At 45.7% G+C, this 21864-nt stretch overlaps 2 protein-coding genes across 4 annotated transcripts in view; one reads left to right on the plus strand and one right to left on the minus strand.

Moving 5' to 3' along the window:
• Positions 1-13034, plus strand: part of RAVER2 (ribonucleoprotein, PTB binding 2) — a 31883-nt gene extending 18849 nt beyond the window's left edge. Inside the window, exons 6-14 of the mRNA XM_051625759.1 lie at positions 196-281; positions 2427-2531; positions 2729-2840; positions 3962-4185; positions 6224-6335; positions 6713-6858; positions 8572-8661; positions 9303-9431; positions 12335-13034. Of these exons, the coding sequence (XP_051481719.1) occupies positions 196-281; positions 2427-2531; positions 2729-2840; positions 3962-4185; positions 6224-6335; positions 6713-6858; positions 8572-8661; positions 9303-9431; positions 12335-12472 (1142 nt within the window). The 3' untranslated portion in view covers positions 12473-13034. The remainder of the gene's footprint in view (positions 1-195; positions 282-2426; positions 2532-2728; positions 2841-3961; positions 4186-6223; positions 6336-6712; positions 6859-8571; positions 8662-9302; positions 9432-12334) is intronic.
• Positions 13035-14416: 1382 nt separating this feature from the next.
• JAK1 (Janus kinase 1) overlaps positions 14417-21864 on the minus strand; it is a 57705-nt gene continuing 50257 nt past the window's right edge. For all 3 annotated transcript variants that reach the window (XM_051625492.1, XM_051625491.1, XM_051625493.1), the window contains exons 17-25: positions 21713-21864; positions 20179-20329; positions 19321-19415; positions 19029-19221; positions 18530-18654; positions 17993-18165; positions 17440-17557; positions 17065-17175; positions 14417-16048 (exon numbers count right to left, since the gene is read on the minus strand). In XM_051625492.1, the coding sequence (XP_051481452.1) occupies positions 15947-16048; positions 17065-17175; positions 17440-17557; positions 17993-18165; positions 18530-18654; positions 19029-19221; positions 19321-19415; positions 20179-20329; positions 21713-21864 (1220 nt within the window). In that variant the 3' untranslated portion in view covers positions 14417-15946. The remainder of the gene's footprint in view (positions 16049-17064; positions 17176-17439; positions 17558-17992; positions 18166-18529; positions 18655-19028; positions 19222-19320; positions 19416-20178; positions 20330-21712) is intronic.

Below are 21864 nucleotides of genomic sequence, written 5' to 3' on the forward strand. Positions count from 1 at the left end.
AACTCAGCTTCAGAGGAGCACCTTCAGATCTCTGATTTTGTTAACTGCAGATCAAAGCTGGGTGTATTGAAAGATTTCATTGGAGTGAGCTTTAGTACACTGGACAGTTTCATGGAACCAAAACTAAAAAATACAGAGTAACTCCTATAAAGATTTTTACTTGTCTAACTGCAGCTTTTTCTTGTGTTTCTGAAGCAGTTCTTGGAGCATCTGCAGGTTTACCTCACCTTATAAACTCAGCAGTTGGCCCACCTTTTTTGCAGCTGAATAAAGTTCACCAGGTACGTGGCAAAATAACATTTGTCAAAATAGATAATTGTGGAGATCTTAGCATGAAAAACTTTCTCAAAGTTTTAAGAAATTACAACTAATATCAAGTGTTCTCATTCAAGCCATCTTTAAGAAAAGCACTCTGTTATGAGGTGCCTCTGAGGGTGTAAGAGCAGGCTGGGCTTGCTATGCACAAGTGAGTTATTTTACCTTAACTGAGCTTTTGATTTGCTTACACCTGCTGGTGCAGAGACAACTTGCCATTCCTGGCAAAAAAAAACCCCTCTTTAGATTAGAGCTGAAGGAGCACGTCCATTTCTCTTGGGGCTGCTCATACACACTTCCTGTAGAGACTTGATTGTTTTATCTTATTGAAGCCAACAAGATTAGCAGTGTTACCTTCATTTTAAAGCTTGCAGGGACCAGTGTATGCTACACATGCCATAAAGTATAGTGATTTGCAGATGTTACTTCTAAGTCAAAAAAATCCCAAGGTTATATGCTGTATAAAGTGGTATCTCCAAGTATACATAATTCCAGATGGACACTGGAATTTCTGAAAGATACTGTGAAGGATATTTGGGATGAATTTGCCCTAGAAATTGGAGATGAGAATATGTTGGAGTAGCACCCCCAACCAGAACTCCTCTCTGAGCTTGGCCAGCAGCCTGCCTGGCCTCTGCCTCCTGTTGAGGCTCTGTCAGAGATTTTTACAGCTCTGCCAGCAGCCAAAATCTGCCTTTTAATATCCATGGCAGGGATTTTCATAAGTACCTGGGAGGGCCTGGAGTCAATTGCTTTGACTTACTCTCTCTGATGGTTCAGAAATTCCTGTTTAAAAAATCAAATCCCCTTAAGTGTTAGTTGTTATTTCTGCTTTTCTTTTGGCAATCAGGGACTTGTGGATCTTTAAAAAGACCAAGATACTCCTTATGTTAAGTACACTTAGGTTTTTTTGTTTGTTTTTTTTCTGAAAACTTATAGGTGTATATAATAATTTTTAATAAACGCTACTCAACTTTTCCCCAGCAAGTGAGTTACTTTTTGCCTTGTACAGGGAAAAAAATCCATCATTCTTTGCTTGTACTTCTTTAATTTAAATGACATTTTCAATTGGTATATTTAGTCACTGCTGCTCTCTCTTCAGCCTTGGAGAGTCTGTGCTTCCTTGGAAGGCAATCTGAATGTTTTCTAATCACAGCTGGAGTCAGGCATGTTTTACACAGTTAGCAGTGGGATTGATGATGATCCAATGTTTTTTGGCTCAAGAGGGCTGCAGTCAAACAACAGAGTGTTTTCTCTTTCAAGAGCCTTACAAGTCTAAGTCTCTTCCAGAGACCTTCCTGTCATTTAATTAGCTCCAAACCTGGTCTAAATGCCTGAATTTTATTGACAGTGATTTGATTATCCCTATTAGGCACATTTTTCTGTTATTCAGTGACTTACTTCAGAGTATTCTCTAAAGCCAGAGGACCAGGTCACTATTTTCATTGTCTTGAAATTCAGGATTGTCACAAGACAGAGGAACAGGGAGCATCTGGCTCGACTCTCCCAGCCTCCCCAGTCACACGCTGATCCAGCTTCCTGCCTATCTTGGGTTTGCTATTTTATATTCAAGATTATGTAAAGTAATAGAATGTGAAGAAACAGTATTTTTAGGTTGATTATGCCACAACATTATACAATAATTGATAAGAAAAGATTCAAGAGAAGAATTTGAACAAATGAGTTATTCATCCAGTAACCTTTCAGCTCTGGAGGCAGCACAACTTTCAACTTCTTCCTTTTAATTTATCTTAGTTACAGTTACCAAGTGGCAAAATAATGTATTTTAAACTTGCTCAATGGTGTGTTTTCCCGAGTCACCCAGCAGTTTTTTTCAAATCTTTATTAACCCAGAGGCTTTTTTTATCAGAAAACATACTCGTGGTTGTGAGGTGAAAAAAAGGGCTAGGAGGAAGAGAGGGTAAAAGAAATTGAAATAACTTTCTATGAATGAAGCAAAAATTTAATTCTGAAGAGGAAATAGTTATTTTCCTTTGCTGTATTAACCAGAAACTAACCTCCATTTCTTTCAGCAGCATAATCTGAAAATGTTTCAGGAATGTACTGTTTTCCAGGGCTGTCAACTAACACTTCTTTTATTAATTTCACAGAGTTCAATTCTGGGGAGCACATCTAATTTACTGCTGCAGAGCCCTGCTCACCTCCCATTGCCCCAGCAGCAGCTGATGAAGGTTGAAAACATCCAGGCTAATAGTGTAAGGTCATCACTGTGACTGTCTCTGGACATTCTTGTAACTGAGAAATTATTTTCTTCATCTTGTATAATGAAACAGTTTAGTATCTCTGAAGATTAAATCAATGTGAAAGTTATAAGCAACCTACAGATTATTTAATTAATTAAAATGGTGATTCTATTTTAGTTGTTTACAGAGTTTTCCTTTCTTCCTTACAGAAGCCAGGTTTGCTGGGAGAACCTCCAACAATGCTGCTCCAGACAGTGCTGGGAATAGGGGTGGTGCCATCAGTGAGCTCAGGCATGGGAACCCGTGGAGAAGCACTCAAATGTAAGTTACATTTTATTTCATACCAAATCAGTAGAAATGCTCAGCTTGACATTATGCACCTGATTTTCTCCCCCTGTAGCAAAAGCAATAATACTTTTGAATCTTAACACTGCACAGGAAGGTAGGCAGAGAGCTGGACAATAATGCACATTATTTAACTATCTAGTTAAGCAAGGTAACAAGTTACGTGTCTGTACAACCAACTATAACCTGCTGGTTTTAGCAGGAAACAACCTTGAAGTACCTTGCCTTGTTGCCTGGCTTCTCTCTGTTTGTCAGGGCACAAAGAGAACACTGTGGCATTAGCTGAATATTTGAAGATTATTAAATATTCTGGTGGCTCAGTTACTGCCATTTTTAGTACACTTGGAATATGTTTTTATTTAGTACCAAATTTGGGGGTTGTTTCAAAGCAGATGAGCCTGAGTAGCTGAAGAGGCACAGCAAATAGGGGTTTTGCATCTGTTTGATTAAGCTTTTGCATTTGAGAAAGCACTAGAGCTTTAACACCCAGTCTGTGACAGATGTCAGCTTTGAATGCAAGTTGCTGCACCAGTGATGTCCTCAGTTTTTATGAGGAAAAGTCAGTTGTGATCCTGCTTAGTGCATCTTTTTTGTTTGTTCCACGTATGCTGCAGTTCCAGATCTGCTCTGAGAAATGGTATTAAGCAGGAGCTAGGGAAAGTTTGTGGAGGTGGAGGGGTGGGGAGAAACCTATTCTGAAAGGCTGGGTTTTAATTTTGGAGAATACTTTCTAGCTCTTGTGTTTGTAAAAAGAATTTTACTCATTTGAGGTGGGGTTTTTCATGTTGTTCACAGGTTTTTTGAAAGTAACAAGAAACACTGAGTAGCTTATTATTACATTGAATGTTTAGAAAAGTCAGAGCTGTCTCCCACTGTATTAGCTTTAAGTTGAGTTGTTTGCTCCTGGGATGGTGAAAGAATAAAAACTATTGTCAGAATCCAGTGTTCTGGGTCAGCTGTAAAACAGATCTCAAAAGTGGTTTTCTCATCACTTAGTAAAAAACCACAAACAAAACGGACTGATAAATCTTGTCTAACAGAAAAGTTTCTCCATTTATGGTTGACTGCAGCATCTAATCTGCCTCCAATTCAAACAGCAGCAGCAGGGCTGGGCATCCTGCCATTCTTCCCGAATCAGCACATTGTTGGACAGGCCCTGCCAGGGCCCAACAACGCGCCAGAGAAACCATCGCCCGCCGAAGCCGCGGTCTCGGGATCACAGCCCTATCTCCAGACCTTAACAAACCTTCCTGCAGCACCTCTGTGGGCTGGACATGCCAAGCAACAAAGTCAACTCAAAAGTGCTGATCCGAGTTTGGGGGTAAGGAGCACTGCATTCCAGTATTTGCCTTTTTCTTCTGCTGAAGAGTGAACTTGCAACTGCTTATTGTGGTTCTTCGCTACCAAATTTGCTAGATCACAGGATCATCCATGAGACATTTTAAGGTCATTTCAGTCATGAATAATAGGGAGAGGACAATAATGCTCTTTGGTGGTCCAAATGAATTAACAAAGGAATCTTTTTACAATGCTGGAGGGTTTTTTTTCCATGTGTGTGCCTCATAGTATTTGATGATGAAATTATCTCAAGGGCAATGTCCCTTTTAAAGACTGAAAATGGGACTTGTGGTTGAATTTCATGACTAATCAAGGCCAATTCTGGTAGCACGTAGGGCCTTTGGGTTACCAGGTGGGTGGGGTGTGTGTGTTTTTTTATATATTTTTATATATATATATATATATATGGGTATATATGTATGTATATATGTGTGTGTATGTAAATTTTCCTTTCCACTTTTAGTCCATACCCTTTTAACTACAGCTGACATATTCTTAGTGTATAATTTTAAATATTTATTCCCCTTGAAGGTAGGGGATGGGAAGATGATGTTACAGGATTGAAGTTGAATTAGAATGATCTAGTTTTTTCAGATATTTTTTTCCCTGCCATTTACAGAATTTCCTTTTTTTATGATATGCATAAATACTTTGCCATTTATGAAATGTCAAACATGTTCTTAACTCAGATCAGATCTGTGTTTTCTTTACATATTTTTGAAGCATCTGAAATGATCAGGTTATGTACAGGATTGGTGTCTGCCCTTGCTAGACAGCTTGGACAGATTTGGTCCTGCTTCAGAAAGTGCACTTTTCATTTTCAAAATAATGTTTAATGAAATGGAATTTTACCTGTTTATAGAAACAGGTAACATACAAAGGCTGTATCTGTGTACGTGTGTAAAATCAGAGTTTTATTTCAGCATCTAATTTAGTTAAAAAGAACTAGAATTAAACCATTTGAAGTCTAGATAATGAATTTATTCTATGAATAGTGTTTATCAGGAGTTCTTTTTTGAAGTCCTGGCAGATGTTTTGATTTTTTCCTTTTCTGCATCAATGGGCAGAAGGCCCAGTTTGCAAAATTCCCTTCCTTGACAAGACAGCCACAGTCTGTACACTGAATGGTCATGCTGTCTTAAATGCCTGCTTTTGCAGCCAGATGAAGCATTTCAGCACTCTGCTGAAGCTCTCTCTGTTTTAAAAACTGGTCTCACTGCTTTTAGAGAGTTGTTGGCTAATACCATTTCACTGAATATACAGTTAATCCATTAAAATAATGGATTATTTTTTTTTCCTTAATGGGCTTTGAAAAATGGAATAGATGTAGAGTAGAATCCTGTATAGATGGCTCTGGGCTGTGTGTTTCAGACAAGCTGGGTAACTTGCTATAGCTGCTTCATCCTTACTTCTGGCATTTGGTCTAACCTAAGGCAAAGGGAGCTAAGCTGGCAGTGAACCCTTCCTAGCCCTTGGAGGGAACAGTTGTGCTTTATAGGAGTGAGTCAGTCCTGACACTTCATTTCCACTCATAAACATTTTCCTCTTTTAACTCTGTGCTTATAAATAGCCTGATCAGTGAGATGGGTTATAATGGCAGGTTGCAGACAGGGTCATCCCTCCAGGCCAGAGTTCATTTGTCCTTTTTTTGCTTTTGACTCTGGGTGAAAAGAGTTGATTTTTCTCTTGGCTGTGAATTTAATGCTAACTCCCTGCATCTGGAGTCATTATGGTGTTTGATACTCCTTTATTGGAATGTAAAATGTTTTGTTTGATTGGGGTTTTTTTAATATCGTTTAGTAACTTGCTGTCTAAGGAGAAACATTCCTACAAAACAATTTGGGGGAAAAAAAAAAGGACAAGCAGTGTGTCCAGATAGTTGTCCGCAGTATTTAATTTAAAAGTTTTGCTGTTGGATTTCGTGGGGCTAAGGCAATTTTTCCAAAATCCTGCTGGGACTCTTATTTCTGACAAATGTTGTGTGAATATACAGCACACTGACCTGTCTGATTGTTTCACAGACTCCCTTGAAAAAACAAACTTCACTCCTAGGAGAACCACCAAAAGAAATACGTCTGAGTACCAACCCCTACTTGAACTTGGCAAGTGTGTTGCCTGGTATTTGTCTTCCAGGTAGGCAAACATTTAGTAGCTTTAGTTGCAAGTTGTTATTCTGTTTGGCAGATGATTCTAGTGACCACAATATTTATCTTTAAGGAAATCTTGTAGTCTGTCTTAAAATGGCAGTGTAACCTGTCCTCATAGTTAGTATTTTATTTGGGAATTTATTTGGGAAATGTTAAGAGTTAATGGGCTTACTGATGTAGACAAACTTCTAGAAAGCCTTTCAGTTGTTAGTAGCACTGTTTAATTTTGAGCACAGCCTAATCTGAAGTAGCCAATTTCTGTTTTGATCCCAGAATGTTGCTGAACAAGAGTGCAACCTAATTTGGGCAGTTTATGCAAACCATGTGTTTATACAAACCATGTATCCTTTGTGTCACAAACAGCAATTGCCAGCAAAGCCTCCAGTCCACCACAGCAAACTGGCCTTTCAAACAACATGGTGGATGCTGCTGTGTCTCAGGGAACTACATCACAACATGCCATGGAAAATTATTTTAATTACTCTCAACAGCATGGGGAATACACACAGGTAGGTTGTTTTGCAGCACTTTCTTCTGAAAGCTGGCTTTTCACTCAGAGCTGTGGTAGCAGGATTTTTGGCAGATCTGCTCAGAGATCCCACCCTGAGTTGCTCATTGTTTTTCTCTGTGTGCTCTCAGTGCCCTTCTTGGTTCACATGTGATCTGAGAGCCTTGCATGCAGTTGCACAGCCTTGCCCAACATCATGAACTCTTCAGCAGTTCCTAGGCTTTTCTTCAACCAGAGCCCACCCCGTTTTTCACGCTGAACCTCCTAGGCCCTCTTCACTCATCTCTTTCAGAACAGATTCAGCACAAAGTGCACCTAATGCCAGACAGAGAAAGCCTCAGTACTCCCTGCTGCAGTGTCATAACCTGGAAAGGTTCCTTGAGATCCTCAGCTCAGTACTACAGCATCACTTCTTAGAACAACTGGCTTGGCTTTTGTCTGCCTTCAAAACCCGGAGGTTTTCCTCTTTCCCTTCCCAAGAAGTTTTCAAGTTTTTCTTGGCTAGATCTGTCTACCAGGAGTTCCCTTTCAGCCTGGGGGATCTTTGCGCTCTCTGCCAGGTGGTTTAACTGCACAGGATTTCCTCACCATCTGCCTCATTTGGTGATCAGAGTGTGGCCATTGAGGGCTGTCCCTTGTCTGGAGAGTGTGGCAGTCCTGAGAGCACCTGCTGGGTTTCACAGGCATCAGGACACTGGGGAATAACATGTCTGTATTTTCATTAGCCATCAAGGGCCCATGTAGAAATAGAACTGTACAAATGAAATATGGGGACTGGATCGTAGGGCTGCCAGGTAACCTGTGTCAGAATCTTGGATCTGCACTGGGACCTGGCTCTGCTGCAGGTCTGCTCCTGGCCACTCCCATCTCCTCCTCCCCAGAGTTGCCTGATCTCTGCTCCCAAGGCAGGGAGACAGAAACGAGCTGTGCTCCCCTCTCCTAGGCTGCTGGCAGGGGAATCTGGTTGCTTCAAAACTCATGGGGTGGAGCAGGGCTGCTCTGGGAGTCAGCTGGGTCTGCAGGACAGTGTGGGCACAGGGGCTGCTCTGTTTTAGGAGGGTCTCAGCCTGGGCAGGGGATGGAGGGGATGGGGTGGCTGCACAGCATTCCCTGCCCCAGCTTTGCCAGGAGCCAGACCCATCTCGTAGCCAGATCACAGCTGGTGATGGTTTGGGGTTAGAGAAGCAAGAGGGATGGCCTCTGGGCCCTGAAGCTGAGGGTTTCATGTGAGTATTAACATAGTCTGGAATATTTTGTTTGATTAATGGCTCTAACTTCATTTTGATGTCTCCTGGAGGTAGTTCCTGACCCCAAATACTGAAAATATTGCCAAAAAAAATGGGTAGTATTGTAGGAATTGTGTTATTAACTTCAGTAACACGGAGGACTCAAATGTTGTCACTTGGGTGCAGAGGTGCCACATGTCACATCATTCAGCTATATTTGTAGTGTCTGTCCCTTCCATGTAACAGAAATGAGGCTGTACTTGCATGCACTGCCAAGGCAGTGGTGCCTCGTGCATCTTCTGAGCACTTCACCTAGTTTTAAATGTTTGGTTTGAGCTTTTTTAACTCTTGTTAAACACATATTGATGCTTCTCAAAGAGCTTTGCCTTCTTATTCACGCTCATGTCCCGTGAAGCCATAAGACTTGTTTTCATTTAGAGTGACCTCAGTAGACAGTTAACGGGAAGAGGTTTTCTCCTCCTTTATAGGAGGCTGTTCAGCACTGGCATCAGCATTGTGCTCAGGCCTGTAACTCTAGCCAGGCAAGAGTCGATGAATTTGAAAATGAAGCCTCTGAGGTGAGAAATAATTTTCTTTCCTTCCTGTCTCCATTGGCTGGTTCTCCCAGCAGCTGTGAGGGTGCTTCTGGAGTCTGGACACCTGCTTGGTTTGTCCACGAGTGGCTGTTGCTGTCAGTACCAGAGGAATAAGGGGCTGGAGGGTGTGGGATGAGTGGCACTGCATGGTCACCTTCTGCAGGGCATCCCTGCACTGTTGCTCTCCAGGATTCCTGCTCACTCTTTTGATCCTTTCTGGCTTAAGGGTTCCTCTCTCCCAGGTCCCACCATCCAAACCTGCCTGTAAGGTTCAGGAGTGTATTAAAACACTCCCACCAGGAACCAGCACAACACAGCATGATTTCCCAGTGAGGCTACTGAAGGGTTGTTTCTCATCCAGGCTGTTACATAGCCCAAGGGTTCCACGGCCAGTAAGAAGCACACTTTTTTTTTTTTAAGGAATTGTGTATAAATTGTGAGTTTTGCTCAAGAACTTGCTGCATGCCTGAGCTGCTGTGACTTGGACACTCCTTTTGGCAATTGAGTGTGACTCAGATACTCTCCTGTCTGCTGAGTGCTCATTACTGTAGCAAGTGTAGATGAACTATTACACCTGTTTTCTTTCAACTCCTGGTTGATCATGGATCCCATTCTGCATTTAGGAATCTACAGGTGGATTTTACCCAGACTACAGTACCTGCTTGCAGGTCATGCCTGCTCTTTACAGTGGAGCCCAGGGATCACACCAGCCAGGCAGCTTGCAGCTTCCTCCACAAAACCCCTTAAATAAGGTGAGAGGAGAGACCCAGCAGAGCTGCAGAGCCAGCTGCTGGTGGAAACACTTACTTGTCTTATGCTGCCACCGAGTGGACTTCGGCCCCACAACAAGCTCCACAAAAGTGGAGCTTTTCCACTGCATCCCTGCTCCCTCAGGATGCTGAGTTGCTTAGGGTCACACACAGTTCCTGGTGGATGATAAACAAAAACAGCAGTTGGGCAGCATTTACCATCACCAGACCCCCTCAGAGCCCTCCAGCAGCCTGGAGATCAGTGCTCCTCACTGCCCACAAACCACAGGTGAAGAAAGGCTGGATGATTGTGAACAAACTTCTTGGAAAGTTGTTATCTGTGAGGGTGAATGTGCCAGAATGCCTTGAAGGAGGCAAATAAAGTAGGAAATGAACAAACGAAGAGGAGGACGGTCATGCTGGGTTTAGATGGTGGTTTTTTGCCTGACTTGCAGATGTTCTACAGTGACTGTCACCAGGATAAAACCTTGGAAATGGAGTCAGCAAGTCACAGCAGTGTCCAGGTTACCTAGAGCAGCCACTTAGTGATACTGCTAAACTGGATCCTGGGAGGAAAAGCATTTAAAATGGCTTTCATTTGGAACATATGATGTGAGATGCAACGTGCTTCAGCCATACTCATTGAGCAAAGCTTCCTTCGTCTGTTGGACCCAGCAGGTGCCTAGTTACATCAACAGAAGATGCAGGAGGGGTAGGGAGATGCTGTGGAAGCCATGAGGACCAGCTTAAGGGAGGCTGGACTGACAGGAGGCCAGTTTAACACAGGCTGAGACAGTGGAGATGAAAGCTTTGTTCAGTGTGATCTTAGGTCTTCTCTTTTCCTGAGTGCCGTAGCAGTCCTGAGGAATTCATACCCTCATGCCATAGGCAAATCCTGGTTTAGGGATGGGAGAGCCCTTAAAAGCCAGATTGTCATCTGCAGGGAAGTGTCCCCATCAGCCCAGTGAGCTGCCCCCTCTGTGAGTCCAGCCCCAGCCATGAGAGCTCTGCTAATCTCTGGGAGCTGCTGGCGGGAGGCCCAGCTGGCTCTGCAGCCTCCAGCTCAGCTCCTGGCCCTCTGCTCCGTGTCCAGCCGTCCCGAGAGGAGCCTCAGGTCAGCAGAGGGATCTGGGAGGGCTGAGGGCCCAGGCTCTGCACAGCTCTCCTCCAGCCCAGCCTTCATCCCTTTCCTGTGCAGGGTTAGTAGCCAGGTTCAGCACATGATGTTCTGGCATTTGGGAGGTCACACTTCTGACTTGGCATGAGATTCCTGGGTTTTGGAGGAGATGGAGAAGAAAGAAACAACTGTAACAACTGGTGACTCCTGGACAGGAGACAAGGCCTGGCTGGATTTGGCTTTGACACGTCTTGGGGTAAACATGGCCAAGGCCTGGGTAGGTTACCATGGGCTGTGAAATCTCTAGCTCTGTGCAGGGAGCAGTCCTCTGTTCCTAACAGATTTATCTGGAAACAGGTAAAATTGTGACAAGAGGAGGAGACATGGGTTTGAGCTGACACCTTGAGTTTGTTTCCAGCCTGAAGAGGAGGGCTTGTCTCTGGAGGTGATGTTGAGCAGCTCGCTTGGAAGTTGAATGCCAGAGGCCATAAAAGGCAGCAAGGCAGCTTGGTCCCTTGGCAGTCACTAAACTGAGGCAGAGTTAGTCTCTGCAACGAGGTGCTTTTTCCTGGACTTCCGAAGAGGCATCCCCATGACTGGCAGAGGGATAGGAGAGAGGAGGGGAGAAGACAAGAAGCTCTTCCTCCAGGAGATTCCTGCTTCTGATAACCACAAGTGCATGGTAACATGAAGTTTGCCTTGGCAGAAGGTGATCTGAGTTGTGAATGTGAACTAGCAAGGGATGCTCCTGAGGTTGTTTCCGTTAAGGATTTGTGTCCTGGTTAGTGAAACATATTAAAATTTCTAAAATAATCTGTCCAGCGTGAACCAAACCCCCAGATCTTCTGATCTGGGAGCCAGACCTAACGCAGGATGTGTGGGGTGGCTGAGCAGGATGGGGTGAGATCAGGGCTCAGGGCAGATGCTGCAGTCTTTGCAAACAAGGTGACTGTTTAAGCTATTTGGTCATGAAATTAGTGTCACGTTAGGGGAAAGGGAAGTGATCAAGAGTCATTGATTAGGGCCTTGGGCTCTAATGTGTATGTTCAGCTTCTAGTGCTGTAGGTCCATGGATAGTGCAAAGTCCTGTGGTGGATGACAAAGAGGAGCTGAGCCTCATGCATCCCAAGGAGCCCTTGGCACTGGAGCAGGGTTAGGTCACCTGTACCCTCCCCAGAAACACCTCTCTGGGACCCACAGGACTGTTCTGTGTATCAGAGTGAGGCATTTTCATTGAAGTTTTGATTTAAGAACCGTTACTGCTCTCTCCTTCATGTCGGTGCCACCTGTGAACTCATGGGTACCCACAACACAGACCTGCTTTGGCACGGCTGGAAACCAAGTCCTTCAGCACCTGGCTTGCCACGGGAGCTGTGCCAGGACACTTCAACCCTTTCAGCTCTCCCAAGAGGAAAGAGGAATGAAAGGTGGCCCACTGGTGCCTCGCTTGAAAGGATGAAGGTGGCCGGAGCTGCTGTGACACTGCAGGGAACAGCATGGCCATCACACCACTGCTTTTGAACGTGCCCTGTGGAGCGGGGCCACCCAGCCCCGTGGCCTCACAGAAGGGCATGTGTGTTGGGGCACTGAGGTATTTACCGAGGGGGTTTTAGGGAAAGGGCACCAACTGACTCATGAGCTGTGTATAGCTGGGCCTTCCAGCCCGAGGAGTCGGCCCTTTGGAGTCGGTTACTGGCTCCGGGTCCTTGGTAATTCCCAGCCTGAAGCTTCTATTTATTGCCACCGCTTGCTCTGGATCGTGTGTCACTCGGTTCCTTCTTGTCCTCAGGCGGCTCCGACCAGGAGCGAGAAGCGAGGCGCCGCGTTCCTCGTCCCCTCCCCAGACCCAGGGCCCGTGGAGCTCCTGGGCCCGCAGGCCCCGCCGCGCTACGCCGAGTCCGCCCTGAAGAAGAAGCGCGTGTACTGAGCCCCCGAGACCCCTCCTGCCTCGGGGGGCCAGGGCAGAGCCCTCTCAGCGCCGCTGGTCATTGCTGCCTTAACTTCAGACACGTCCTTCTTGCTGCGTGGGGGACGAGGACCCCGAGAGGAGCCACCCTGTGCGGCGGCAGCTCTGCCGAGGCCGGAGCGTCGCGCTGCGCGTCGGGGGGTCTGACCCACCTTTGGGGAGCCTGGGCTGGAGCTGCCCGAGCCCCCTGCCCCCGAGGGGCTGGGGCTGACAGAGCAAAGCAGCCTGGTGAGTTTGGGTGGCTTTACCGGCTGAGAGCAATAAAACACTGAGGAGGGACCGCTGAGCCTTCTCCAGTCCTCAGACTGAGGAAGTTAAAAGGTAAAGTCTTGATAGTGGGGTGTTGTTTTTTTTTTTTAAATGACCACGGGGTTCTTTTTTTCCAATCGTACTTCTTCCAGGATTAAGAGTTCTGCATTTACAGCCTTTATATTTTTAATATTTCTCTTAATCCTGGACTGGAGAGATACCAAATGTATAACCAGAGCCACTGTTGTTTTCAATAAATGTTTGTTAAAAGTGAGATGCTCTGATGTGTGCTGCCTTGCACTAAGGAAGTCAGTTTGGATTGGCGATACTTGGGCAGCAAAGTAGCATTTGTCTGCTTTGAGGCCAAGGATCCACAGCTTTTCCTTGAAATAAGTCATTTCCAGTTTGTAACGAGATGTGTGTCGTGTCTGTGGCAAAGCAGGGCCTGGTGCGTCAGGCAGGGCCGCGGGCACCACTGCCAGCTGCTGGGTGAGGCTCAAAGGTAACTGAAAGGGGAGAAAATCGACTGCCTTTCTCGGACTTACAGAATTTGGAGGATTCAGGTAGAGCAGAAGCACAGCTGAGATGCTCCTCAGATGATGGCTTTAATCCTGCTCTTTCCTGCCCTTTTCCAGGCAACTTGCTGTTTGAAATTCGCTGCTTTCCAAAGCCTGCGCGAGCAGAGCAGCCTGGCCCTGCGTTCTGTGGGGTGGGTTGTTTTGGGTGTGGTGTTTTTTTTGCTCTTTTTGCCACATGCTACCTTTGCATGCAGCAGTGCTCACCAGAAGCAGCTGTTTGCTCCCTCACCTGCCCAGGTATGTGTGGGGGGGGCTCACCCCACCCTGTGACCCACAGCAGCCCCGGGGGGTGAGGGCACAGCCCAGCCTCTGCCCAGCACCCTGGGCCTGCCCCTCTCTGGGGGGCTGGGTTTAAAAAAAAAATAATAATAATACAAGAACAACACAAAACAAACCTTTGCATTTTTCTCTTGCTCATTAAGTAGCTCTGGCTCGAGTCTTTATGCTGCTAACCCTTGAAAATCCTTACTTCTGCAGTTCATTTTATTTTTTTCTGTGGCAGGTAAAGGCCCAAGCTCAGTGCCAGGCAGTGCAGGGATGGGTTTGCTGCCTCGGAAGCCTGGTGCAGCTTCACTTGGACTGAAGGTCCTTGTGTCTTAATCTTGATGGGTAATGCTGAAGCCATTTTTTAACGTCCTCAATGCAGCCTGTCAAGCTTTGTGATGTGACCAGGGTATGTATTTTTCAAAGCTTAAAAAGAAAAAAAAAAAGACCCCACACTCCCAGTCCCTCCTTGCTCAGCACTGGGGTGCACAGACAGGGCTGATAGTGCTTCCAGGCACCACAGGGTGTAGGAGCTTTGCTGGGATTTTGCACCTCTGTATTGATAAATGCATTGGTACTATTTTGTTCCAAGTGTTTGTATTTGCCACTTTCTCAACTTGTTATGCTTTTCAATGACAATAAATTGTTGGTACACATTTAAAGTGGGTGTCTGTGGGAGGAAAACAGCTCTGGCCTTCCCTTCCAGTAATCATTTAATGTAGGGAAAAGTTGTTCTGAAGACAGCACGTTCTGATCACCATTCCTATGGATGTTACACTTTAAAATCTTTATTACTAAAAAAAAAGACACATAGTGGAGAAAAAAAAAATACCTTTATTAGATTCCTTTGTATAAAGAGTAACAAAGTGCTTACAGATTCAAATCAGGTTCCTAAGTGACATACAGAAAAAACCAAAACCAAAAAAAAACAACAACAGGTAATACTGTAAAAATAAATCTGACCTCATGGTAGCTCTTACTTACAATTTTATATATATTTATAGATGTATGGTTCAAGACATCTTTCTGTTATTGCCAGAACTGAGTATATCGCCTCAAAAGCCTTTTTCAGAAATCCAGGTGTGGTGGGAAAACATTATCACCCCTGACTGTCAGCAAAAGGTTTCCAGTTAAACCGTGGTGGTGCTGCAGAGCCCGGTGGGTTGACAGAACAAGAGTGCAGTGTCCTCAGCTTGCCCTGCCTGCAGGGATATCCCACAGCTGCTCCTGACAGGAACACCTACGTGGTCCCAGTCGGGCCCCCCAGCTCTCCCTGCAGATAACAGGTTTGGTTTGAGTCTAAGTCTAACTAACTACAGGCCAATGTTGTTCTGTGAAGATTCATCATCTCAGGCCAAAGGAGCAGCCCTTGAAGTGCCTGAAGGTGCTGCCTAAAGCAATCCCTGACCAAGGCAGGGGTTGTGCACCCCAGGTGGCACAAAGGCTTGGTGTGTTGGTGTTCCCTGGGATGCTGGCCCTGTTGCTCAGTCCCCTCCTCTAGCTCATGACTCCTTGTGAGGGGGTGTGCTCCCCCACCTTCTGTGCAGATTCCCTTTTCCATCCCTCCCGGGGCACATCCCACTTCAGGCAGGACTGGCTCCAGCAGCAGGGGAGGCTTCGGTGGGTACAAACCTGGCCTGGAGGAGGCAAGGGCTGAGCTAGGAAAAGAGAATCCAGCTCCAGAAGTGTAGAACTATACATGCTGATCAGGCTTGTTCTGGTTAATTTTTTAACACAATGCTCAAGCAAGGTTTTTATAAAATACACATAAGAGCTCAGAACTGCAGCGTGGGTGAGACAAGCTGATTATTTTGCCTTCTTGGGCTTGGTAATGTCAGAGTTGTTTTTCCTTACTAAGATTTAAGTGCACATGAGAGACATCTGTCAGCTATGGTGTTTTGGGTTTTGTTTTTACACTTCCTCAAATCCCCATAAAAAGGATGAAACTACGGCATCACACCCTCTTTCTGTCCACCAGTTTAGCCATTCAGGGAACAAGCAGATTTGTTCTAAATGCTGCAGACTGCCCTTAGAACTGCAGTATTTTTGACACTGCATCCATCGGGGTAGTTACTTGTGTCAAAACCATCATCAGGTGAAGATAAAACTGCCCTGCAATAACAGCAGCAAAAGGAGTTGAATTTCTTGTTTCTCCCATACCTTTTAATTCATTTGATCCAACTGTTGACTAAAATTAAAAAGGAAAACTGTTGGAAAAAGAATCCTTTAAACACATTAGCACAGTCAGAGTACAAATTACAGTAGTTAAAAAAAAATGAAAAGACCCTGGGCATGTATATATTTGGACACACATTGAAAGTACTGACAGTATAAAAACAAGTAACTACATTTTACTCATAATTGTTTCAAATCCTTGAATCAGATTGTGGAAGGTTGTCCGCTCATCATGCTTGAGTATCCAGCACTTCCTCATCAGCTGGTCCACCTAAGGACAACAAAAGAGACATTTATAGGAGGCATGAACCATCTCACTTGTTATTCCAGTTAACACTCATGGAGCAGGGTCTCAGTACCATGAAATGGAGAACAGGGACAAGAACATGCCTCAGATTTCAATCAGAATTGGCAGGTATCTGTTACCAGGGTTTTTTTGTTGAGGTAAAGGTGTGTGCTTGTCTGAGAGTGCCAAGAGTTGAAGCACTAGAAGTTCCAACAGCTTAAAACAAGGCAACAGCTCAGTCAGAGTTTCAGGAAGGGCTCCAGCAGAGCTGTGGGTCTGCAGCACATTCCAGGGGCAGGAGGAGGCAGGATGGGCCTCGGGCTCTGCTAACCCAGGGACAGCTCCCTCTGGGCTGCTGCACACCCAGATGTCAACCATCAGAAAGGTTCTGAATTACTTTTACATGGATCTAGACACTACAGCAAAGTTCTTCATCCCTCTGAAGGCAAGTTGTCAACTTGGGAATGACAGTGTCAAGGACCCTTTACAAACAATGCTTACAAGATTTGGAAACGCCTTTTTAGCAGCTGGCCTGAGGAGTCACTACTGAAATGGGCCTGTGTTGCCCCTGAACAACCACCCCACGTGCAGCCTTCCCATCTGTGACTTGCTGACCACTTTTTCTGTCCAACTGAACACTACAGCCATTTAATGTGGACTAGACTTCCCTGGCTTCAGTATGTACACCTGAAGTTTAACACTATTTGATAGTTTCAGTAAGTCCTTCTAGAGTTGAAAAGTGAACAGTATTAACTCTTTGGATAACAAAATGCCAGCAACAGCCACTTCAGAGAACAAGCTTAGAATTCAGAGTGGTCTTGGCAAACTGAAGTGGTCTGAAATGAATGGGCTGTAACTCAAGAAATACCAGTGCAAGGCACTCAGCAAAAATAACTGTACAAACAAAAGTTCTGAGGGAAGGATCTGAGGGTTTGGGAGATGCACAACCCGAGCCTGAAGCAACACGGGCAGGGTGGAGGGAAGGGCCCCGCTCCCCTCACCTCCTCGGGGCAGTTGGGCGGCCGTGGCAAACGCTTTTCTTCCTGCAGGACACGCACCAGCCGCGCCACTGTCATCTGTCCCTGCGTGGGGCCAATCATCTTCAGGAACTCCTGTGGGAAGAGCAGGAGTCAGCTCCGCAGCCCCTGAGCTGACACAGACCCCCCCCTGAGCTGACACGAAGATGACATTAGGATCTCCAAATGAAAATGAACAGTAGCTGCTCATCACAGTTCCTCACAGGCTTTAGTTAAGTTCAACCACGGAGGCCATTTTCCTAAGATAGAGAGATTCATTCTGCTTCTTGTTTCCAAATCAAATAGGCTTGAAAAATTAATAATCTGATTTAAGAAGGCATTTCTTTCACAGCCACTTACTGCCATGGGACTGGACTCGGAGTCACAGTAGGTGAGCAGCTCGTACAGGGTCACCCCAAACGACCAGACGTCCGAGGCGATGTAAAACTTGCTCTGCAGCAAACACTCGGGGGCGTACCTGGGGACACGACACAGGGCATCAGACCCAGAGCTGCACACACCTGCTCAGCACACGGAAGTGAGCCAACCACAGAGGCACCTTCAGCACTTCTAGAGTCCTCCTCTATAAATCAATGTTCCCACAGAGCTTGGGATGCCACAGAAATAGTAAATAAGGCACAACTGCTAGACAGCAAGTCACTGAAACTAAAGGGGAACAAAAATCAAAATTTGGGGAAAATGAGTAATTAAGTGCAGGAAGAAATAAAAAACATGAGAGTTTACAAGTAGAGTTTACCAGGTGCCTCTTCCTTGCTCTGATTTTGGATCCTTATTTAGGCCTCTTACCAAAATAGGAAAAATCTGAAGGAAGCCTAAAAGCCTCAGTCAGTGGGGACAGACAAGTTACTTGGCTGCACAGTCTGGTTAAGGAACAGGAGTTGTAAGTTACTACCAAAACACGGGGCTGTCCAGGTCGTCCTTGACAGTGTAGTACTCCTTGTCAGTCTCGATGGCCTTGGTGAGACCAAAGTCTCCAATCTTCACTCTGTTCTCACTTTCAACAAGGACGTTTCTTGCTGCTAAGTCACGGTGCACATACTGACGGGAGCCCAAGTAGTCCATTCCCTAGGAGAGAAGAAAGCTTTTCAGGCTAGTTCCTCCAATACTTCACTATTTTTTTCCAGGTTGTCCATCTGTTGGCACTTCTCAGGGTCCTTTTCTAACACACCACCCCCTTAAACTCAGGCCTTTGGGTTCCTTATCTCTTGAGACTCTGTTCCTGCTTTGTGCTTTTTAATTTTCAGCTGAGCAGCCACCCCCTTCAGACCCTTCTCCGCAGCACAGGAGAGATGGCTCTAGGATTCAGGTGCTTGGGGACAAAGCAAGGAGGACAGGTTTGTTCATCAAGCCTCTCCTCCCCTCCCTCTACTCAATTAAACATTAAACTCCTCAAGCAGGAGCTGCAGGAAGGCTCTGGTGCCAGGCTCACCTTGCAGATCTGAACTGCATATCTGAGAAGCTGTTTGAGATTGATCTTGTTCTTGTTCCGGGGGAGATACTCCTTTAGGCTCCCAGAAGGAAGAAATTCCATGATGAGTTTAATCCCACTTCCTCCTAAAAACAGAGCATGTTTAATGTGCAGACAAGGGACCCTTCTCACATGATTAACACCAATAACCAAGCTCACAGCACTGGCAGCATCTCACAACGTGATGTGACCATGGCCAGACTATGAGCCAGATCCCATTGTCCCAGATCCAGAGGAGGATCTACTCCAGGCAGGACAGTTAACAAACATAAGGTTCTTGAAGTTTTAAAATACTGTTGCTCACATCCAAGACTTTGGAGACAAATTGCTGCTTTTTCTATGGAGAAAGAGATCTAAACCTTTTAAGATTGGCCTGTTTGGCTTTCAGAAATGCTTCAGTTTTGAAATAAAACCCATGTACATTTAGTGTATTCTTTTCACAGTCTACATGAAGATTTACCATCCTCTGTGCAAATCCCCTTGTACTTGACAATGTTCTCATGGTAAAGATTCCTCAAGATTTCTATTTCCTTCTTGAGATCAGCAATGTGGTTCCCTCCACTCTCTGGCTTTAGGGATTTCACTGCCACTTGCTCCCCTGTATTGTCTCCCTCTGGGTCGTATCGGCAGAGTTCAACCTTGCCAAAGTGGCCCTAATTGGACAAGAAAAGAGCAGCAATTGTTAACAGAGTAACTAACCACTATTTCAGGTATGTATGATTCCCACCTTCCTGTGCCTGAGCACCTCTTACCTCTCCCAGATCACGGATTCTTTTCAGGAACCTCTTTTCGAAGAGTGTGGGATCCACCTCTGTCACGGGTTTCTTCTCCGAGACAATATCAGGATCTGGGAGTGAAGAAAAAAGTCACAGGTCAGGCAGGTTCCTGTAACAGCATCTTGGGCTTGACACTTCAAGGCATCCTTGCTCCATCCAGTCTGCCACCATTACTGTCTTTGTATCCCTGTTGTCACAACTTTTGTTATTTAAATCCTGCCTCCTCCTCGGCAGGGAACTCCCTCCACTTTGTAGTGGCAGTGGATCACCCGCTGATGCTCCTCACTGTGTGAGTAGCTCACTGGGTCTTCTGCAAGATCCTGAGTCAGTTTTCTCTTGGTGTACTTCAAAGAATCACAGAACGGTTTGGGTTGGAAGGGACCTTAAAGATCATCTAGGTCCAACCCGCCTGCATGGGCAGGGACAACTTCCCACCCTGCAGCAGTTATTCAGCTTCCATATTATTTATACTCTGTAGTAATCTCAACAGAAATTAATTAGAAGCAGAGTTATCTGTGCTAATAATACTCTGATTCAGTGAAGAGAGTCCTATGGAAATCTCAAGGAACCTCAGCTGCTGGACAAAGTCTGGACCATCGAACCAAGTGGCAGTAACAGCAACACAAGTGAGGCCCCACACTCCTGTGAATTCAACACCCACATCCCATTTGCACCTCTCCATGGGAGGGTTCACTCCTCTGCTGTAAGGACACAAATGTTCTGCCAGCACAACCATCCACAGGAAGAATGCTGCTGCCAGGTGCCCAACTTAGCCACAGAAACCAGCCTTCCCTCCCCCTCCCTCCAGCTGACAGGCAGACCCCCAGGCCTTACTTTGCTCCTCCAGTTTGTTGATGTCTCTCATGATGGCCCTGAAGAAGGGTCTCTGGTGGGGGTCGTAGTTCATGCACTGCTTCATCAGGTCAGCGAGTTCCTTGCATGAGGGTGTTGCCAACACAAAATGCCCCTCGTAGAACCTCTCCTTCTGCAAAGCACAAATGGAAGCTCCTGAGTCAATTTTAGCTTTTAACTTCATAAACCCACGTTCTGCACCAGAAGATGTGACCATTAGACCCTTAACTCAGTGGGAACAGTCTCACATTGGTGCCAAGAAATCCCCCTTCCCAGCAGTGATTCTAAACCATCTCCTGCCAGTAGAGAATTCATGTTGTGCTGAATGTGGTGCAGTTCAGAGGAACCATTTAAAGCACATGAAGTTTCTGAAATGTGCAGGTTTCACCTTTCAGAAGTGATTTTCCTGCCACATTTGCCACGTTACTTGTGCACCAGGATGTGGGAATGCTTGCCAAGGAACCAGCCCAACACTGGCTGCTCTCCACAACCCCTGAGGTTTGGTGCAGGTGGGATGAGGGTGGGCTTGTGTGTTTCTCCAGCTCTGCAGAACCAGCCCTGCTGCCTGACACATGCAGGAAGCAGAGTGGGGCCAGAGCAGCCAGTTCCTGTCTGCTCCCTCCTCACAACACAACTTGGACAGTGACTCAAGGACTCAGTCATTTCCTTCAGAGGAGCAGCAGCTGCCTTGGTCCATCCCCTTTCCCAACACAGCAGAACTTCAAGAGAGAAAAAGCACGTTTGGAGCACAAGCTGAGGGACTCTGGCAGTGATGAACAGCAACTGCCAGCAGTACGGCACCACAAGATTTATTTCCATTTTTCTTTAATTTCAGAGGGAATAATAATGGTGTCCCAGAGGAGACCAGTCCTGAACCAGTGTCCAAAAGGAACAAGCAAGAACAAAACCTGCTTTTAAGCAGAACCTCAGTCAGTTTATAACTGGACACAGGTTAGAAAAGAGCAGATGTGACAGCATCAGAAGCTCTGGTTACTTGTTACTATGCTGAGTTTGGAACATCACTAACAAGGTCAGGTTGAAGGAATATGAAGCAATTTTTGTAGTAAGGACAAGAATTCCTGCTGCCTGTCTCAACAGGACAAAGGGGAATGGTTTTACATTACAAGAAGGGAGATTTAGACTAGATACAAGGAAGGAATTCCTTGCTGTGAGGATGGTGAGACCCTGGCCCAGGTTGCCCAGAGAAGCTGTGGCTGCCCCATCCCTGGCAGTGTTGAAGGGCAGGTTGGATGGGGCTTAGAGCAGCCTGGGCTGGTGGGAGGTGTCCCTGCTCACTGGAGAGGGTTGGCCTAGAAGACCTTTAAAGGTCCCTTCTAACTTAAACCAGTCTGGGATTCTCTAACCTGTGGCAACTGAGATGGCCCAGCCCTTGATCACATCCAGCTCAGCTGATTTCCATGTCAACTGAAAGCAGCTCAAAGTGGGGACAGAAACCACACTGCCCAAGAGGGTATGTGGGAGATGTCAAGGTGAAGTTTATCTGTCCTGGTTTTACCTCAGCCAACGTCTTGTCTTTCAGTGGTGTTTCTCCATTGTAGCAGATCTCCCACAGGGTGGTACCAAAGCTCCACTTGTCTGCTGCCACACTTAAATTCTTGGAGTCTTCAACACACTCGGGTGCAATCCAGGGGATGCGCTCAACACATT

This window comes from Apus apus, chromosome 7 (assembly GCF_020740795.1).
Source record: "Apus apus isolate bApuApu2 chromosome 7, bApuApu2.pri.cur, whole genome shotgun sequence".
Classification (NCBI taxonomy): Eukaryota; Metazoa; Chordata; class Aves; order Apodiformes; family Apodidae; genus Apus; species Apus apus.